The following is a 20,937-nucleotide window of genomic DNA, read 5'->3' on the forward strand; positions in this document are numbered from 1 at the left end:
AGTCCAAAACAACTTTAAAATATTCCCAGCTTCGATCCCTGTGGAAGAAAAATGACAGAGGCCAAACGTGAAAGTATTATGGAATAGGTACTTTCACATAAATAAGAAGCAATATCCCATTGCTGAGCAAGACAAATATCACAACAGCAGGACAAATTCTGATTAAGTTTATGGTTTCATTTTTGTTCAGTTCCGAGTAAAGGGCAGCTTCCAACCACAGGCCCATGGAAACCGCCAGAGGTGGCTACAGTGACAGTTACATAAACCTGTGATAAATAAGCAAGTTAATCTTATCCCATGTATCAGTTACAATGATTAACACACTGCATGTATTTCTGGGGAGAAACTGAGAGGCCACTGATCTGCTCAGCTCCTCTACAGATGCGTTAAGGATTCTGCAGGCTTCGAATTTTTTTCTCCAGCTAACCTCCCCTCTGGGAGCAAATTTCAGTCAAGCTTGTGACTACAGCAAAGATAGAAGAATCCTATCCCAGAGCTGCTGCTTTGCATCTTTAGCTGCTTTGCTAACAGCTTCAGGCAACTAGGTTACAGACAGAACCAAAATAACTCTCTTCTGGCCAGCAGGAATGTGCGCTCCAAAACCTGAACTCTGCGCAGACACTCAGGCTCTACACTCCTTAACCCACACCATTAATGTGTTCAAATTGACCTACAGATAAGACATGACGCAGGTTTCATATTTCATGTTGAACAGTAAATAAGAAGAGGAGCTGAAGCCTTCTGAACACAACATGCCATTTGTTATACCATGTAGAAGACCAGCATCCTTACTGCAGTCTTTACAAATCGTTAATATCTGGTCTCTCTCAGAATTAACATGCAGTTGTGTTAAACAGTTCAGCTTTATTTCAAGTACTGGTAAATCAGCAACTACAGGCTTTTTCCTTTTTCTATGAAGTTGCATTTGAAGTTGGCTGCATTGAAAAGAACAGCTGACAGCACTCTGACCTGTGATTTGATACGAAGGATAAGCTATAGAGCAAACTGAAGTACTAGGAGCTGTTACCACCAGCCTCTAAAAATGTATTTCCCCAATTGTTAATTTAAGTAAAGCTCAAAGTTATGCATTTCTACTGATTTTAAATTGAATCCACAGTGCAACTTTTATTTTTTTGCCTGACAGTAACATCAGTAACAGTTTGTGTCACTAACAGAGTAACTCTGCTTGGTTCCAACCCTAATGCAGCATAAGGGCCATTTAGGTATTTCAAATGGGAGATGAAAAGGTTTTTTGCTTTAAACAATCACCTGAAGACAAGCAATAACTACTGGGAAACCCAAACTACATTTAGTACTACGTAAAGCAAATTTGAAGGCACAAGTCAGTCCCTAAGTAAACAAGACCAGAGGGAGCAAACAGTACTCTCAAAGTCTGGGTAGCGCTGACTATCCAGTTACTGATGTCTGCATCACAACTACACCGAAAGAACACAATGACTTACAATAAGTCTAAGACGTTCACAACACCAGGACCAAAGAAAGGTTTTCCAAAATCACCTCTGAAACACTTCCCAAGGAAGGCTAACACAAATTCTAACACTAAGTTAAAGCACTATATTAATACAGCATTCTTTAGAGAAGCTCTCTGGCTGTAAGCATTCACACAGCTCTAACGCACTCGTTGTAAAATGCAACACTGACAGCTAGGCACCATCTTACACTCACAAATTAAGGCAAAATGGGAAACAAGCTCATGTTTCAGACAGAACAGAAACAGATCCAGGAAGTTCAGGTTTCAAAAAACAATTCCCTTGTCGTGGTCTAGAATACAAAAGCACACTGAAATGCAACACAGACACGCTTCTGCTCACACCTAGAGCTACCGCACTGAGGGAGGCAAGCACATGGGACCAGTCAGACACAAATACTGACAGAGAAGCACATAATATACTTGGGCTTATTCAGAGTTTTTAAAGTCTTTCACAAGTCCTGCCCTCAGCATTCTGAGACACAAGCCCTCAGTCGCGAGCTGATACAGTCTGACCTGCAAACGCCACGCGTGCTCACTCTGCAGAGCAGAGCTCTCCCACTAAGACCACAAAAATGCCTGTGATTCCCAAAGGATGAGGTCTTCTGAGAACTGAGAACTACAACAGCTGCAACAATTTTAAAATGTGAAGCATTCTAAGGCAAAAATCACAGCTTTTTCAACAAAGCAAAGTGGAAGGGCAGATGCCATGCAATCTGAAAAGCTAAGCGCGTTGCACTGAAGTTACCACCATGCAAAACAGACCAAAAGGAGGCTGCACCAAGAAAAAGCATTACAAAGTTATTGCGTTCTACCAATGAACTTTGAAGCAGGGCATGAAAGAGTAAGTGACAAAGATTCCAAAGATTCAAGAACTCCATCTTAGCTTTTCCAAACTGCCAAAGAGGTTTGATTTAAACTGGGTGGTGCCCCAAGGCATTCAAATCAATCCCTCCTGTATGAAGAAATGATACTTTTAATCATACAACACCCATTTTTGTCAGCTCTCTTCCCACTGCATATGTGATGTGTAGCATATGCTACAATTAGGAACTTTTGCTGTTATTTTTTGTGCTACCTGGGCCAAAATATACGTGTAAGGAGATCTGCTGCACTGGATGAGCCACAGTGTGTCAGCTTTGAACATGCATGCTAAGTACACGTTAGTAAGAACTGATACAAAAGTTTTCAGAGCAATCTAATACATGTATTTTTCCAGAGAAAAGAAACTCATTTCAGCAGCAAAATGACAAAGTCTGAATATCTAATATGTAATAGGAAGGAAGAATGTAAGTTGGATCCACAATAAGCATACGATGAGGATTCATTTTCGTATTAAAAATGAAGCTGAATGCTGTGGAGCTGTACTGTTTCAATGAATTGTACATACTGAAACAGGTGCAGACCACTGCATTTTAGTCACACGTACAGTGTCAGCTTTTCAATCTGCCATTTACCCTTGAGTGAACGTTTTAAATCTAAGAACAAATGCAAGCATGTGGGTACAGAACTGCCACTAGCAGCCATGCTACCAGAACTGCCTCATTAACTTGAGCTACTCTAAGTGTTAGCCTAAAAAAAATGAGAGTAAAACAGAAGGTAAAGTTTGGCTGCTCAACATAAAAACTAACGGGCATCGACAGGAAGGAATTCAAACTCAACTCCAGAATGTCCTAATTTTATTTGAGTTGGTTAATCAATTTTGAAGCTTTTTTTTTTTTTAAACAGTTTACATAACTTAATGGAACATGTCCTATAAATGTAAATTAACATTTTTCAGAACTCAAGACAGCACAACAAAGTAAGATTTTGAAATAAATTACTTGTTTAGTAATCATGTGGATCAAGGGAAAACACACAAGAGGAAGGAAAAACAGCATCAATAAAACACTGTTTAAGTTCCAGACTGAATTTGTGCTTCTACACACACAAAAAAAAACCCACAACACTGAAGTAACAAGAATTCTGCAAAGAACTTGAAAAAGGACGTAACATCTCTAGTCCCAAAATCAAAGTACACATTAATGCCCACTATCAGTTTGGTTCTCTGAACTTAACATGAGAAAGAGAAATTTAAGAGAGGCTCTGTTCTAAACGTGCATTACATAACAGCAGTTTTTTAGATAGGTGGTATTAGGTGAAAGTTGAACCAGCTGTTTTGCAGGACAAATATGAACAAATCTTTGTTGTATTTAATAATTGATGCGTTTGTTAGTACAAAGTAGATGATGTTCAGTAAGAAGGCATTAAATGATCAGCTGAAAACACCATGCTATTTTCCTAAACATGAAGCCAGGCTACAGAACTTGGTGAAGGCCAGATGTTCAAAGCTTGTGCAAAGACAGAAGCTGCACACCCACGATTTAAGCATGCTGTTACCCAGAGCCTGGCAGGTGTTAACATATGCCAATATTTATTTGCATTCTTCACGTTATCAAGTCATCTTCCACTGAACTTTGAAAATCTGGTCTTAGCTACAAACTGACATTTTACCTTACTCAATTAGTTAAAAAGAAAAAAAACATACATATATATAGAGAGAGAAGGGCACTCAACCATCATTTGTTTGGTTGATGATAAAATGTCAAAACTAAAGTGAGTTCTTCAATCTAGACATTTTCCTTTCATTTGTCCCTGACAGTTTTGCATAAATCTTCTCCAAATCAATGGTTTGTTCTCAAAAATGTGCAAAACATTTTAGCATTCAGAAACCTTTTGGTTTTGTTTTTGTTTAAAAAAAAAAAAGACTGATATTTTTGGACACTATACATTATTTTTTGAATTAGCCTCAGAGCCTGAAGCCTTAGCAAACTTAGTTTTTAAATGGAGGGACACGCTTTTGACCTAGAGAAGGGGGAAAAAAAAAGCATTACAGCAAAAGATGGAGTTAAGAGAGTCGGCCTACGAATGCTTCTTAAAAACAAGTGCTTCAAATGCAGGTTTAGAAAAGAAAATTAAATATGTTTGCAGTCACACTGAAGCAAACATCTGCGAAGAAAAAAAGGCCCTCATCCTTAAGATGGAAGAAAAAGGTGGTGGGGGAAAAAAAAGCACTGTTTTCCCAAGTTGCCCAAATCACACACAGACACAAGAAGGTTACAAATGCCATTCATGAAAGAATGCACCACAAACATCAGCATTTATTCATTTTGAATTTTTTTTTTTTTAGCAAATGACAAAAGACCCAGCTTACTGGCTTCACTTTTGTTAACCTTTTGCTTACATTACACATTTAAACATTTGTCAAAACTTACTAAGTTGTCTGCATTCATGCACAACTAGAAAACATCCTTAATTTATTTAAACCAGAAATGCATTACCAGAAATGTATTAACAGCGTTCGCTAGTAAACGTTAAAAAAAAAAAAGTTGAAATTATTAAAAACCTTATCTGGAAATGTTAACTTCACAGCAGACTTTAACTACTATTGGCTCACATTTCAAACAAATTGGAAAAAGCAAGATTCATGCTAGTGTTAGTATACATCTTGCCCTAGCACTACTGAAGGATCATGGTTCACCTTGGATCATATATGTTAAAAAGAAAAGTGCATACAGAAATTTACAACAATTTTAAGGACAAAAAATGGTCCTATTGATGTGGTCCCAACAATTAACTCAAAAGTCTATGACAAATACGAGCTCCGGTGAGCTATTTATACTACTTAAGATTAAGTACGGATATACAGAAAGTTGAGTTCATTTGAAATCTTCAAAAATTGTTCCTGTCAATCCTCAAATGGTGGCTGTTATAGCTTAAAATTTCTGTTAAATGCGTGCGTTGAATTACTTGTTATCCAAGCGCAGCAGCTGCTCCTTACCATTTATTGTTAGCGACCTTAACTGGCCATCTTCTTCAACTTCTACTCTCTCTTGTCCATTCTCAACAATTCTGTGGGACAGAACACACAGTTACCAATTTTAAAGCGCTGTCAGCAGTTTGAAAGCCTGCACCAGAGCAAGGCTTCTAGATAATGAAGTGTAACGGAGCACTGCCCGCTTAACACAACAGCAGTTGACAAGGTTTCACAATTAACAGTGCAGAAGACGTAACCAGTAACCATGTGCATTCCATCAGTGATATTGCTTATTTCCAGAAAGCAACTTTCCTGCTATAAGTTTGAATCCTACAGTTAATTCACACCTAGATTTTAACTAGCATGGCATTCTGCCCTCGTGACTAAAATGAAGAAACCACACAGATGAATATGAAATTCTGAAAATTGAACTCGGTGAGGAAAACACATCCATATTAAAAATGGAGGAATGGCTTCCCATTCAAAACAAAATGTCATGCAAAAATGATTTTCATTGGGTATTTCTTTTCCTTAAATATTTAAGTACAGTAATCATATTCAATTACTTGATCAATAAGTTGAAAGAGTACTGATCATAACGTAGGGTACTCTACATTTTCCCAAACGCAGTTTCTCCATCACCCATGGGTGTGCTATGTGCAGTACCTGAAAACACCTTCATTTTCAGGCCTTACAACGCTGAACAATTCTTGGCTGTTAGGAGCTTAGACAAAAACACTACCTTCTCCATCTTCACACGCTATAACGATAAGCAACTCAGCAAAGCCAAGAGTCACAGAACCCAACACTACTTTTTTGCCTTTATTTTTTCAGGAAAATCCAAATTTTCTCATGACCATCAAGAGTAACAATACAAACCAATGCTGTTGATACATAAATAGTTATATGCATGTATGTAGAATATACCTGTAGGTAGTTCATGGAAGTCTCTTACCTCTTTGTAGTAATTTTTCTGCCGTTAACTATTTTAGTTGAGGTTGATACTGATTTGAAGTTTCCCATCCCACTACCACCAAATGACGTAGAGGAGAACGAAGTAAGGCCTCCATGTCCCAGAGAACCAAATGAAGTAAAACCTATTGGGGAAAAAGTTAATATGAAAATTATTTGACTAAAGCCATAATTTTGCATGACTGTGGTCTTCAAATTTATCAGCTACTCAAACTACCTCCTAGCTTTAGGACGCCCTTTGATGGCTCCATCAACAGAGCATCAGTGACTCATGGCATTAAACAGCAGCGTGAATGTTATATCTCCAGCCCCACTGACTTCTTCCACATGGACACAGCTCCAAATGCAGAGCATTGTCCTCTTTTAAAGAAAAGGCCTGTCAGCTGAATCCAACCATTGTAACTTTATATCCCCTCAGGGTAAAACTAACAGCTATAACAAGTCTGATTTTTCATTTTAACAGAGACAGTGGGTTGCCCTATGTTAGCAGACAACACAAGTTTTGTATTGCTAACATCTCAACTAATACTCAGAATCTTTACACTTGAAACAATGCTGACTACCATAAACTCTCCACAAGTTCTGAGACACAGACCTCACCATTCGAGTTAACTATCCCAGAACTCATACTAGAACTCATTGTGTTTCAAAACAAGGTCTTTCCAGGGTGTTTTCCAAAACTTAACTAAACACAGTCACACCAGTGCTCAAGGACAAATAGAACTAAAACAATTCTCAAGCCATAAAGATACTGCAATGTGGTCTTGAAGGTTTGTTTACTTTTTATCTACTCTCAAGTAGACCAAATATTGTAATGAAGGTTTTATTTACATTCAGACATTTCAGAGAGCAGACTACATTCCCAAAACATCAGTCTCACAATTTCCTGAATCAAGAAGACAACTTTTATGAAGTATTTATCTGCTTACTACACCGAGATCCTTTGTGAACCAAAACCACATCCTTTGTTAAATGCTACCTTATTTACCTGTGTCAAATGAAGGAAAAGGACTTCCAAAAGCAGGGAATCCACCAAAGGTAGAGAAAAATGATCCGCCAGCTCTGCTTCTGTTTCCCCTTGGACCTCGTCTGCCCCCAAAGAAGTCTTCAAAAGGATCTTCTACAAAACAAAAGATATTTAAAGAGGTTAATCTCACTGCATTTCATCATTAAGGCTTCTTTGAATTAAGGAAAACAAAGTTCTAGTTGTAAGATTCTTCCTTTGAAATGCTTGATTCTATTGAGATAAAACATCCACTAAAAAGGCAACTCCCACTGTCCTTTTGGACTAAATTCTGTCTCACATTTAGAATTGCAATCATAAGTAGTTCATTTCCTTATCATTTTAGCCATTTAGTATTAAAACAACCATAAACTTACTGTAAATGCTCTTTCATTTCTCAGCACAGTAAGCAGTAAAAGTTATAACATTAGTATCCTTATTTCAGATGCTCACACAGCATAATTGACTGGGGAGCACGATAAAAGAACTGCAAATAAATATCAATTTAACTGTGCCCACTCAGCATTTGTCAGATTTAGAACGCTTCAGATGCATTATCATGATCTCTACATGGCAATAAGGAGTAACACTATGGAAAAATTAAAATCTCAGAATTTAACAATATTGGATATATATACTGCTCACAGCTTACTGCTGTTCCGCATACTGCAGTTCACCACTATGAAGTCTCTGAAAAGTAACCTCCAGAACATCTGTGTCAATAACTGAAATATAAAAAGCCCAATCAAGGGATGACTCAAATTTCAACTGCTCTATGTGTTTATTTTGGCCCTTGCCACACAAGGTACTTTAAACATTTATTCTGGTGCAGATTTAAGTAGTAAATTATGGGACAGCATGCATTCAGACATTATCAAGCAGGAGGAAAAGGTGAAAAAAAGAGTACCATGGAAAAAACTATGTCAAGTGCACACACCACAGTTACATCAGCAGCAGTTATCAATCCCATTCCCATTAGGAGAGCAATAGATTCTTTCTAAAGATAGCTACTACATACATACATAAAATACCATTTTTGTTTATGTATAATTTTATACACGTAAATAGACACCTCTGCAGGAATATCTCTATTTACTTAGAAGCAATCAAGCTTTCCTAACATACAGATATTACAAGGCTATGTAAAAAAGGATTTTTAATCACACTCTTCAAACAAAGAACTTTAGATTTCAGTCATGTAACACATACTCAATATATATATTTCTGATTTTGAACTCCAAAGTTCAAGACCTTCAACTCACCAAAAAGAACTCTATGAGGATGAGTGCTGTACAGTACCAACAATTTTACCACATTGTACAAGTGGAGATTCAGCACTGAAAGCTAAGTCAGCTTAAGCTCTTCCTGAGCAATGGAGAAACTGGTGACAGCATCAGCAGGGTCACGAAAGCAAGGTAAACTGATGTAACTGTACTACTGTTCTGATGTACTAATTGGCAATCAACAGGTCGGAGATGAGCCCACTTCTGGTACCACCACAAAAATCCAAGCTCATGTATGCAACATCACCAAGTTCACTCACTAGTGACATTTCTAAAGCAATCAATCTGGTAATAAAAATTACTACTTACCATCTGGTGCATGCGTGATTCGTTTACAGAAGTGTCACACTGTATTTAAGGCTGAACAAATAAAGCCTTATAGCTAAGGTCCAGGAACATGTTCCCACCAGGGAAGATAGAAAATGCCAAGAACGACAAAAATAATCCTAGTTTACACAGTTATTGAATAAAAAGGCAGGACCAAACTTTTATCTTACATACACCACCAAGCAATAATAAAGTTTCCTTGTTTCCAGGCTTTTTGGCTGTTGTGTTCCTGTGCTATTTTTACTTCAAGATAATCTGTTATTATCTTTTAAACACTAGAAGTAAAACCAGTTCTTGGGCGCAGCAATATGGGAACCTACAACTACAGTTTGCACGTCCCCAACAAGCACTGTAACCATTCTTTTTAAAACTGCTTTTTTTAAACCACTGCAGTTAATTGTTTTGAAGCCTAATATATTCTTGCTAGGGTGACTCAGAAGTTAGTTATGAAGGTCATTCACTCACGTGTACAAATGATCTATATTATATTACTCTCACTGTTAAGCTTTCTATTCATAGCCCAATTTTTCCTGTTACCTGGGGTTTGAATAGAAACAAAACAACCTGCCATGTAAGCTCCGAGTATAAGATCCCCCCCTGCTATCAGCCTGTTCCACAAGTGGTTCTCCCACACAGCAGCAGCCAGAATGAAGGTTTTATGGGAGATACCCACTGTCAACACAGCTGTACATGGATTACTGCCTGCTCCTCTCCTTACCTACACTTGGGTATGCTCCATATCAGCCTTTGGCAACCCTACACACCAAAAAAAAAAAAACAAAACCTGTACTCTACTTCCAGCCTCAGGTGATTCCAGTTTGCAGTTCTGCTAATAATCCTCCGATGTTCTGCCAGTAATTCATGCCAATAAATGAGATGCTCAAACCAGATTGCAACTGACTGCTGAATCCTCAGCAAGACAACTCAGAGGCAGGGAGATGGGGAGCTTTTCCAAGGCAATATTCTCTTTTCATGACTGTGCTAACAGCCATTCAAGTACAGTACGCAGAAAAAAATGCCAGAAACACTGAGAAGTGAAAGCAGCAGGAGGCTTCTGCACGATCATTTGTTGTATCCTCCACCACATACACATTCATACAGCAACCTCGCAACTGCTCAGGCACTGTTTATGCTTTTAGACCATACATCAGGATGATGAATAGTCCCACTCAGCAAAATAATAACATTTCAGCCTGGTAGGTCTATTTTTATGATTTAGCAGAACTTTTCAATGAATGATATGACCTTTCCATAGAGACAGCTTATTCAGAACGTCCCCAAAAAACAACCACAAGTAAAGACCCTCCTAAAAATGGAAAACAACATACTGTGCAATTGACAAACATCCTAAAACCAAAACGCTGGACCTTAAGGTACTACTGAATATTGTTCATTTTAATGAGGCTCATACCAGAAGCTTATGAGATGACAAACTATCATGTGCAGCTCCAAAAGAAATGGTCAGCACATTTCTGACATCAAACTTGTGGAACCACGAGAACAGGAAGAACCAAAAGGTGAGAGGTTCAGGAAGACAGGGAGAGCTTTCTACTGGATCAGTGGCATGGGATGACACAGAGACACTGGGAAGAAAAGTAAATGCTTAAGCAAAGAATTCATGGTAAACTGTTAGGAAAAAGTGAAACAACAAAGGGCTCTGGGACTCATGCTGCTGTTAGGTGGAAAGACTGCAGTTACATAAAGCCAAGTTACTATATAGGTAGGAAGGGACACACAACCTCCAGCAACAGAAGACTACATGTTAACAAACCCATCTGAAAATTCTGACGTTAGAAGTAATGTGTTCCTAAAAGAATTTACTTCTTTCAGAAAAGATCTGTTAATTCGAAAGCAACTGTCCTGTTCATCTGGTCAAATCATTATAGCAGTCACTGGTGCACAGCAGAACCCCACTTTATCATGTGAAAAATAATTTCGCCTCAAAACAAACCAAACCACCACCACCACTGAAAATCTCCCTGCAGCTCAAAATGAAGTAGGTCATGATCCCCTCCTCACCCTCAGTTCTCAGCTGTAACACAAGCACACAGGACTTTCTGTCAGCAGCATGATCCACTTGCAGAATACTAGAAAAGAGGAGTTCCTTCTTTCTCTCCTGTCCTGTCCCATGATCACAGAACTGTATGACAAGTGGCATTAACTCACTGATCCAAAAGAAAACAGTGTTTGTACTGTTAACTTTCTCCTGCATCCATGAGCTAACCTGACTCAGCACTGGCAAGACTGGAGTATCTGAAAGCAAGCAGGCAGGAAAGCACAATACAGCGGAGGAAGGGAATAAGGGAGTGCAGCTGAGTACCTGCACTCGTCCACAATCCAGCTTTACTTCATGACTTTCAGAAAGTCAACTTACGACATCAGCTCAAACCTTCATCAAAAGTAAAACTAAAAGCATCACATTTCCTACTGCAGTCACTTCTACCATGACATTATCATAGCTGGGGCAATCAGATCACTCACTGCTCAGCCTGATGGAAGTTCCACCACATCTGTTTTCTGTGGTGGCTCCCAATGCAGCTGTAAAAGCAACTACACTGCTACAAGGAGGGGAGCTGGAACGAGCACCCAAAGGTCCAGAGGAGCACAGGAGCATGCTGCCAGCAGTACTGCCATGTTAACCTTCATCACACAGTGAAGCTTATCCCAGTGCAGTGCCATTGCTCACCTCCAAAGAATTTTATAGTCACAGTGCTAGCAAGTGTTCTCACATGCACGAACTGCTTCAGCCAGAGGCTTTGACAGTGTTACAGGTAAGTATGTAAAGGGTCACTGTGAAAACAGGATCACTGCTCAGTCACCACCCCTTGGACTACCTGCCCAACCAGTAAACCTTCTTTCCTTTTGTTCACTGCAAGGGAAGCCGCACTGCTGCCTCTGCCAAAATATGATAGTGAGGAAAAGCTCAACACCTGTACTGCAGAAACAGAAGGATGACACCATAACTGCAAGGCACTGAGCACAGTGATGTCAAAAAGCTGCTTGGCCCTTACAGAAGGAAGCAGTCTAACTGAACTGTATTCAGTATCCCAGTCTGCATTGTTTCAGCAAGCAAAGACAGAGCCTGCCTTGAACTCTTTGTATCAAAGCACACTGTGACTGAACGGACCATATCAGAATCATCAGTGTAATAAATGCAGGTCAGAACAGCATGCAAAGGGATATAGGTTTATGTAGGGTTATAACACGTACAATAAAATGAAATTACTGGAGTAGATGTTTCTATCTTGTCTCCTATTCAAAAAAGGTCTCAAAGATGCAGATTCACAGAAAATACACACAGAGCTTACACTGTAGTTTTGGAGAGAACCCAAGACACAATAAAGTATACCATCAGAACTTCACAAGCTGCAGAACCTATAGGCATTTCTCAAAGAAATAATTTCATCCTTAATTATAACGTATACTGCAGTTGATCTCTTGATGAAGAGATCAGAAGAGCCACGAAGATGCTGTTGCAAACAGTGCTGATTCACCTGTCTAGTATATTTCACCACAGTCTTATAATTGCATATTCCATAAATGAAATGTCAAACAGATGCTTGCCCCACTTACTTACGAAAGCTTACCAGCAGAACTGTCATAGCATTTGAAAAGTCTTTCTAAAGATGCATAGCAGTGATTCTGGATTAGCAATTTCCTACATAAAAGAGACTGAGAACATCATTACCTTTTAATTTCATCTAAACCATAATTATATAGACGTAGATTACTGTGCAAATCATAGAATCATAAAGTCACTCAGGTTGGAAATGACCTTCAAGATTATCACGTCCAAGGTATGCTCAGGCATACCTTAAAAATGAAGGATTCTTCTACTACCACTGTATGACCTGCTTGCCTTGTGCCATGCCCAGCACTTGTCCTCTTAAAGACAAATTTAACCTGCTAGACATCCAAGGAAAAAAAACAATTTTGGAGACCAGTAAGCTGAACCAGCTCAGAGATGCACACAATTAATACAATTAACTAAAGGTAGGGGAAAGAAGGCATGCCTGCAACCTCCTCTTAGGCCAGCGTGCCATCAAACAGCCCCTCAATGCATCTAGGGGACATCAGTCAAAGATTCCAGTTGTAAGAGACAGAGAAGAGTTTGGAACGTGGCCTCTTTAACAGCACAGTCTGTATGGAGCCACTGCCATTACTTCCAACTGTGCGATAATGCTGGTGGGGCGAGATGATTCCTGCAATGGAAATGCTGCCTTTAAATCTATAAGGATATTTCTGAAACATCACTGATAGTAAGACCCAGACCATCCCATGAATACTTGTTGCATGCTTCCATACCAAAGCAATGAACACACAAAGCTCTGAACTTCACATATACCAAAAATTGCAAATCTGTGTCAACAAAAAGTTTAATTACGAAGAGGACAACATTACACAAGACAGCTTTAATTGAAAGCCTCTTCCATTTGCAGCTTTAGTAATCTGACTAACAAATTTACTTTGCCTTAGACTATCTAATCATCATAACATTATCACAAGATGGGATTACACGTGGATTAAAACCATGATCTTACTCTCATGCCCTGGCAAGACTGCATCTAAATGTAGTAAAAAAAAAAAAAAAGCTTTTGAATTTGAACTTGCCATTTCTGGATAACTTATCCAGAAATTTCTATCTCATCTTCCCTTGGCTCCAACCACTCAACAGTCACTTACCACTATGCTTTTGATAAAAAGCTTCATGAAGCTATGCCATTTTTGAAACAACATCCTAAAATACATTTCATATAAAATACATTTTGCAAGGATTACTGCACACAGTCTTCCACACGATGACTCTTTAGACTTAAGAGTAATTCACCACACTTCTCCAGAACATTCACCTACTGTTTAAGTACCCAGTACTGCACAAGTCAACTTGCAGTAATTCTCTGTTGTATAACAGACAGCTATCCAGTTGAGTTTCTCCTTGACAAAAATGTCTGCCTAGTTAGCCACGTAATAAAGTGAGATTTTCACTGTTGGAAATCAAAGGTACAATTAGAGTTTTGAATCTCAGAAGGCACACTGATAAAACAAGCTAACACACGTGAGAGCTGCTAAGTTCATTATCTATGTAGAATGAGACAGACTTCTCTCAGCCAAAGTGCAGAGAGGACACCCATCTGGAGCAGCTTAACACATCTGACCACACAGAAAAGCACTACTCCTTGCAGGATTTATGTGCTAGAGAAACACAGGTATCTAATGCTGTTTGACATGCTCTGAAGCATCCTGCCTAGCTCCTAATAATTGAAGGGTAGTGATCTGCTCTAGTGCCTGGGTTTTATTTTCTAGCCCATACAGCATAGAGTCTATACTGAGCATAGGATCCGATCTCCTTTACAGCTCACAACTCACGCAGCAGAACATACACTGAGATGCTGAATTAGAATTCTGCCACTTCTGAGAAGATCCTCATGCACTTGAGCAAGTAAAACCACAATGGCAAATGAGCATCAGCACATGGTAAGATCAGTTTAACAATTCTGTCACACACTGCTTCCTATACCTAAGCTAAGCACAGACTTCAGGAGATACCTAAGTTATCTAGATATCTGTAGATATCTGCACTTACAGAGCTCCCCCAAGCAAACAAGTGACGTAAACCTGGAAGATTCTCTAGCTGATGCATGCAGCTGTTTTTATCTTGTCACCAGAAAATCATTTGTGGTATACCAGTTCATGCTGGGAGACATGCTGTAACAGTTTAAAGTAACCTAGTCAGTTTAGAAGCTCTCCAAATTACATTAAATATTTACAGATCACCAAGAGGTCAAATTCAGCAGACAAAGTCCACGGAGAATTCCAGTGTATACTTCTTCTGTCCAATGTTATTTCCTTCCAACCTACAGAGACAGAGCTGCCAGAAATTTTTTTTTATGCCATGCCTTCTGACAAACATGAGCAGGTAATCTAAACTTACCCTCTACTATCACATCAACTGAGAAAAAAGGCTGTTACAGACATTTTAATACAGAATTGCTTACCACCCATTTTCAGAGCTACTTCTCATAGAGCTGTTTTAGCTAAGCACGTTCTATAGGATTGAAATGAATCACAGCAGAGATGGACGTAACTAAAACAAGTAGATTACTTACCGAAAAAGTCAAATGAAAAAGGGTCCCTTCCACCAAAAAACTCCCTAAAGACATCATTTGGGTTACGGAATGTAAATCCAAACTCAAATGGATTATCAAGGTGACTGCCACCTGCAAAAAACAAGTTGAATTTCAGTCACCCTCACACACTTGCACTACCAGTAAAGTTCAAGCCACTGCAGCCTTTCAGGCATTTTAAAAAAAACCATATACTAAAATTCCTATTATTTCTGTCACCCTCCCAGGTATCCCACAAAGTAAATACACTTAATGCTTAATTCCTAATTGATACTAATTCAATTAATTCTATTTTCTTTTTCCAGATACCAGCAGACAAATCATAAAACCTAATAACCATTGCATACTTTAGGCCCCAGTACAGGCAAGCCTGGACTCTCCTTTACAAAAGCAGCGGAAAATGGCTTTTCAGCAGAACAAAGAAAGAACTGCCAATTGACAACATACCTCCACCTCCATTTATTAAGCCTTCTTTTCCAAATCTGTCATAGATGTCACGTTTTTTAGCTACAAGAAAAAGTTGTACGCTGTATCAGTAATTAAACACAATAAATTGTTAAAAAAAATTAATAACAATTAAAAAACACTTAGCTGGTCTTTTCAGCTAAACTTCTACTCAAAGCTAGTTTATTTAAGAAAGTTCTGACAAGAAACCAGTAAAAATTTTTCTTGAGGGCTATCAAAGCAGTTTAGGTTCAGAAAGAGCAGACAAGTCATTTCACACTTACTACCATGTAGATATAAAACCGTAGGGCCCCCTGCACTAGAAAAAAAATACTGTCATATATGAATAAATCTCAAAAGAATACCATCTTCCATAGCTACCATGGAAAGCTTTTGGCTGAAAAGCTCTGGGATTCAACCCTCTAAGTTGGTTGAAACTTAAGATAAAGCCCAGGTCACCTCTCCGCAAGAAAGAAGATTCCACAAGCTCTCTTGACAAACTGTCCCTTATGCTGAAGGATTTTCATTGTAAATATTTTATTCCCTCTGTTCAACTGGAACACCCCTTGTTGCAGATCTTTGCCTTTTATTGTGCAAGGCCAAGTTCACTGTGAGAAAGTGGTAAGAAAGGAAGAACAGGATTTTGTGTGACTATAAACTCAATTATAGCCACTTTATTTTAAGAAGGAGACCAAGAAGTTGTATATATTAAAAAAAAAAAAAAAACAGAAAAAATTCTAAGAAAGGATTTGACTCAAACTGCTTGCTCTCTGTTGTTTAAGAAGACATGGAATGCTCTTCATTTCACTGCAGACCAGCACCCCAGTATCCACAAGAACTGGAGAGAAAGCAAGTTAATTCCACATTACTACATAAGATACACTGCTGGCAGTGGAGGAAAATCTGAGAGTATTTTGCTGATACTGCTTGAGGTATCAGTCAGGACATCTGATTTCAGACTCTTCATGTTAATGTGTTATTCCCACTGTTAATATTTTCAGTGGAAGATGCTTTTGAAATTCAAATGGCATAACTGACAGATAACGCTGATACCTCAACCAGCTACTGAGGAGCAAAATACTTCCTCCTGGCCACAGAAATCCAGTTTTACATAGTGGCTATCATTTAGAAATGATGCAACCTTGCAATAGGTACACATATATATACACGCACACAGAACAAAGCCTAGTTCAATAGGCTTTGCCTTTTTAGAACACAAATAAAGGAAGTTAATCTACTTCCATCAATTAAAAATGGACACAGAACAGACTGTCAGAAGCAGCAGAAAAGTTAAGACCCGAGAGCTGAAGAAGCCTGAAGTTCACCTTCCAAAAAAATTTCATGTTCTTGAAACCTGAAGACAGGCGTGCCCTACGAACAGACCACTTCAACATCCTTTGCACATGTGATCCCTTACACAGCTACCCTCCTTGCAAAAACCTCTCTTCACTCAAGCCTGTAATGGTGTGAGAAACTTTATTAAGTTGGCAGGACAGTTGACTGCCCTCAACCAGTGGGCTCAGGATTTAGTTACCCTTATGCACAAGTGACTGTTAAGATCCCAGTAACTTTGGTTTGGTATACATCCAAGAACAGGAAATATTTTCAGAAAGTGTTCTAGAATTCCAGGAATGTATTGTTTCCAAAGAATCTAAAGACCTACATGCCACCCAGACCAGTATCCTACTTTCATCTTACTCAAAGAATTTACTTAAGAAGGTAAAGCTACTCTAGAAGACGAAAGTTCATAAATTCAGTTTTATTTCCATCATGGCAATTAAGAATCAAAATCAAATCGAAGACACAGGGCATACAAGACAGCTAAACCAGGCCAAATTCTGAAAGGTAATCTAGATCCTGCTGCTACTTTAAATAGAGCTCTCCCACTCACCCACTGGTTCCAGGTGAAATCAAGGACACTTCAGAAATAGAATACAGACAGATGCAGTCAATTACAGAGGAAAATAATCAGAGTTGCTTAAATCACTTCATTATGATTCAGACTGCTTCTGCCAAGACATTCGCAGAAGTTTTTGCTTGAAAAGCAGCATTAAGACACAGGTGAACTAGAAAGTGAATTCCTCCATCACACAGGTCAGGCTAAGCAACTGATTTCAATTAACACTTCCCCTGTATTTATGGTAATATTGGTTTGACCTCCTTAGACAAAAGTGGATCTTAGCTTCCAAAAGGAAATTGTCTGTGTTACTCATCAAGAAAGAGACTGAATTTTTGGTTTCAAAATTTCTGCTCATTCTGTCTTACCTGCAAGCTTCCCCCCCCCCCCCCTCCCCCCCTTCCTTTCCTCAGGAAGTAGTCTAGGTGCACGGCCAGACAGAGACAGATACGGGATCCTTTTTAAAGCATCATGAATTTTCTCCTCAGCATTTTCGGTCTTAAACTGACTATCCAGAGAGCTGCAGTGCAAAAGCCCATTTAAAATACCTACCATCTGACAGAACTTCGTAGGCCTCAGCTACTTGTTTGAATTGCTGCTCTGCTTCTTCTTTATTTTCTGGATTCTTATCAGGGTGCCATTTTAATGCCAATTTACGGTACCTAATTGGAAGGAAACAAAAGGATATTTTATATTGAAATGAAGAAATATGCTCTAAGCACAGACTGGATATCAGGAATTCTACACTGTGAGGACGGTGAGACACTGGAATAGGTTGCCCTGCGAGGCTGTGGATGCCCCCTCCCTGGAGGCATTCAAGGCCAGGCTGGATGGGGCTGTGAGCAACCTGGTTGAGAGGGAGATGTCCCTGCCTATAGCAGGGGGTTGGAACCAAGTGATTTTAAGAGCCCCTTCCAAACCAAACCATTCTATGATTCTAAACACAGAATGTGTCAAACAAGTTTTCAGGGACTAAAGTACTTATAGATTTCTCAGTGCCTTCTATCTTGCCTCTAGAATAGCACCAACAGATCTTACAGGTATACAGAGAACTGTCTACCCAGATTTGCTAAAAACAAAACAAAACAAAACTTTTTTTTAAATTGGAGTTCTTCAGATATTTTTAGATTTACTCCTGAATTTCTGAACAAAAGGCAGGTGCGAAAAAACATTCCCTAACATTTCTGCTATGGCCTTCTTAAACGCTCCATACTCCAACTACACTACACCACAACCAACTACCGTAAACATCAAGAGTACTCTTCTGATCCAGACAGAAATGATAAAGCTTCAGGAGCACCTTAGTAACTAACTGTGGTAATATCTCACATCAGAGGCACATTTGATGGCTATCTCGTATATAATGCCTATGCTCAAAAGGGATGTTTAAGGCTAAGTGTTCAAAACTACTTATAGGAACAAAGCTAAACTTGTGCAAATGTTGACCGGCAGCATTTCACACAGTCATGCAGCATTACAGTTCAAATTCTGAGTTGACACAGATTTCCTTGTGCAAATCCCTGCACATACAAGGGACAAAAAAAGTAAAGTGCCACATACTTTAGCAATTTGATTAATTGTAAAGCAGAGCACTCAGGAGAAGGCAAGATAAACACAGCATTTCTACGTCACCCAAAACTGTGTCTTAATGCCAAATATTTTTGGTATACTAGGAACATGTACTATGGGAACGTCTCCTCCCAATAGCTTGCTGTAAAGTAAACAGTAACTTTTAGGGAAAAACAAAAGGCAGTATGCCAAATACTTGTTAATAACTTAGAAATCTAAGCACCTCTGCAAATGGAGGGGAAGATGGTTTGCAGTTCAGCCACGGAACATTACCTCAGATGACGACTATTCACCCAAGCATTGAAAACAAAGAGGATGTATTTGCTCCTTAAAACATCCCATATATACCAGTGATACTTACGCTTTTTTAATGTCTTCTGCTGAGGCATGCTTCTGCACTCCCAGAACTTCATAGTAATCCACCATGGTTCAGCAGTTGTCTTGTTTACAACAGGTGGGGCTTTCAAATCCTGCAACAACAAGAGCTTGTAAATGAAGTCTGTATGGTAATGCTGCATCATTTTTAAAAAGATCAAGGCAGATCTCAGGAAGTGCTACTACCAAAACAGACCTAGTAGGTGACTGCTTTTACACAGTCAGATGTTCCAAGCATACAGACACACACACTAAAGATTCACTTATTTTAGGTTGACACATGAGCCAATTACTTTGATTCTCATTTGGATTCATGTCCTTTAATTTCATTGAAACACAGTGAAAAGAGATTAAGGAAAACAGAAGGTTCCTGAAATAAATTAGACAGAAAAGCTGGTTTTAATCACTACAGTGAGAAGGAATTGTACTGCACGCCATCATTTATATATACACATAAATAACTTCCGAATGGAAAAGCAGCCACACATCATATTACTTTACGGCACCTATGTGGTATCTTAAGCACACGAGTGTAAGCAGACAGCAATGTTCTTTCATGGTAGTTTTTAGTTGCCTTTCTTGACAGACAAATCACACGTTGCCAAAGCTGCTGAATGCTATTTACTGATTACCAACAGCAAGTACATAGCCAGAAAAGACCACTGAACTGAAGGCTAGCCAACCAACTCAAGTAAGGAAGCTGTTTGTACTCCTTAGAATGAGAGAACAGAGTTTTCATAGGAACAAAAATAAACTGAAACTACTTTTTTTCCCCCTTCAAGTCACTCAGTGTGTCCTCTTACAGCCCAGGTAGTTTCATTTTTACATTTACAGAAGTGCTGTAAGAATCAAACACAACACTCTGAAATAAAGTTACCCTACTGACACTACATGCATCCTTCAATACCCTAAGATACAAACACTGAAGTGAGACCTCCTTTTACAATAATTAGATACTTCTTCAAAATAACATTGCTGTTGCAAGTTAAAGCCAAATGAACTTACAAAGGTGGGGATGTGGTTTCATTCACTTCTCCTCCAATGGCAGGTTCTTGCTTAAACTGGCACTGCCATGCACTTCCCACCCCACTACCAACAGAAACATACAAGAAAAGCTACGTGCTTTTTGCAATCTAGTTAACCAGAGTTCCACAGACACTGAAAACATTAAAATGCAGCAGGTAAGGAGACCTCTAATTGACTCTGCCCTTTGATGAAACCTCCACACTGAAACAAACAATATGGGTGTAGTTAATAACACAACCAACACTAAGAAGGGATGCTGGAAGACACAGTAAAATGAACATCAAGAATGCCAAAACACATATAATAAGAACAAGCTTCAGTATGTAAACAGGTTACAAAAAATAACCCAGAATACTCAACTAACAACCAGCCTAGCAAGATCTGCTGTTTCCCAAACAAATGGGAAAGACGCAAAACTCTTGGAATGAGTCCAGAGGATGGCCACTAAGGTGATCAGAGAGCTGGAGCACCTCTCCCATGAGGAAAGGTTGAGGGAAGTGGGATTGTTTAGCTTGGAGAAGGCTGCACAGAGACCTCATTGTGGCCTTCCAAAACTTGAAGGGAGCGTATAAAAGGGAGGGGGAATGGCTGTTTACAAGGGTGGACAGTGATAGGACAAGGGGGAATGGTT

At 39.0% G+C, this 20,937-nt stretch overlaps 1 protein-coding gene across 4 annotated transcripts in view; it reads right to left on the bottom strand.

Annotated features, from left to right (window-relative positions):
• The window catches only part of DNAJB6 (DnaJ heat shock protein family (Hsp40) member B6), a 49,522-nt gene that overhangs the window by 22,288 nt on the left and 6,297 nt on the right, over positions 1–20,937 (bottom strand). For all 4 annotated transcript variants that reach the window (XM_042888100.1, XM_042888101.1, XM_042888103.1 and 1 more), the window contains exons 2-8: positions 19,267–19,375; positions 17,889–17,998; positions 15,443–15,502; positions 14,978–15,088; positions 7,246–7,377; positions 6,241–6,382; positions 5,310–5,380 (exon numbers count right to left, since the gene is read on the bottom strand). In XM_042888100.1, the coding sequence (XP_042744034.1) occupies positions 5,310–5,380; positions 6,241–6,382; positions 7,246–7,377; positions 14,978–15,088; positions 15,443–15,502; positions 17,889–17,998; positions 19,267–19,331 (691 nt within the window). In that variant the 5' untranslated portion in view covers positions 19,332–19,375. The remainder of the gene's footprint in view (positions 1–5,309; positions 5,381–6,240; positions 6,383–7,245; positions 7,378–14,977; positions 15,089–15,442; positions 15,503–17,888; positions 17,999–19,266; positions 19,376–20,937) is intronic.

The sequence above is a fragment of the Lagopus leucura genome, unplaced genomic scaffold (assembly GCF_019238085.1).
Source record: "Lagopus leucura isolate 7727_CA_CO unplaced genomic scaffold, USGS_WTPT01 Super-Scaffold_100157, whole genome shotgun sequence".
In the NCBI taxonomy this organism is placed as follows: Eukaryota; Metazoa; Chordata; class Aves; order Galliformes; family Phasianidae; genus Lagopus; species Lagopus leucura.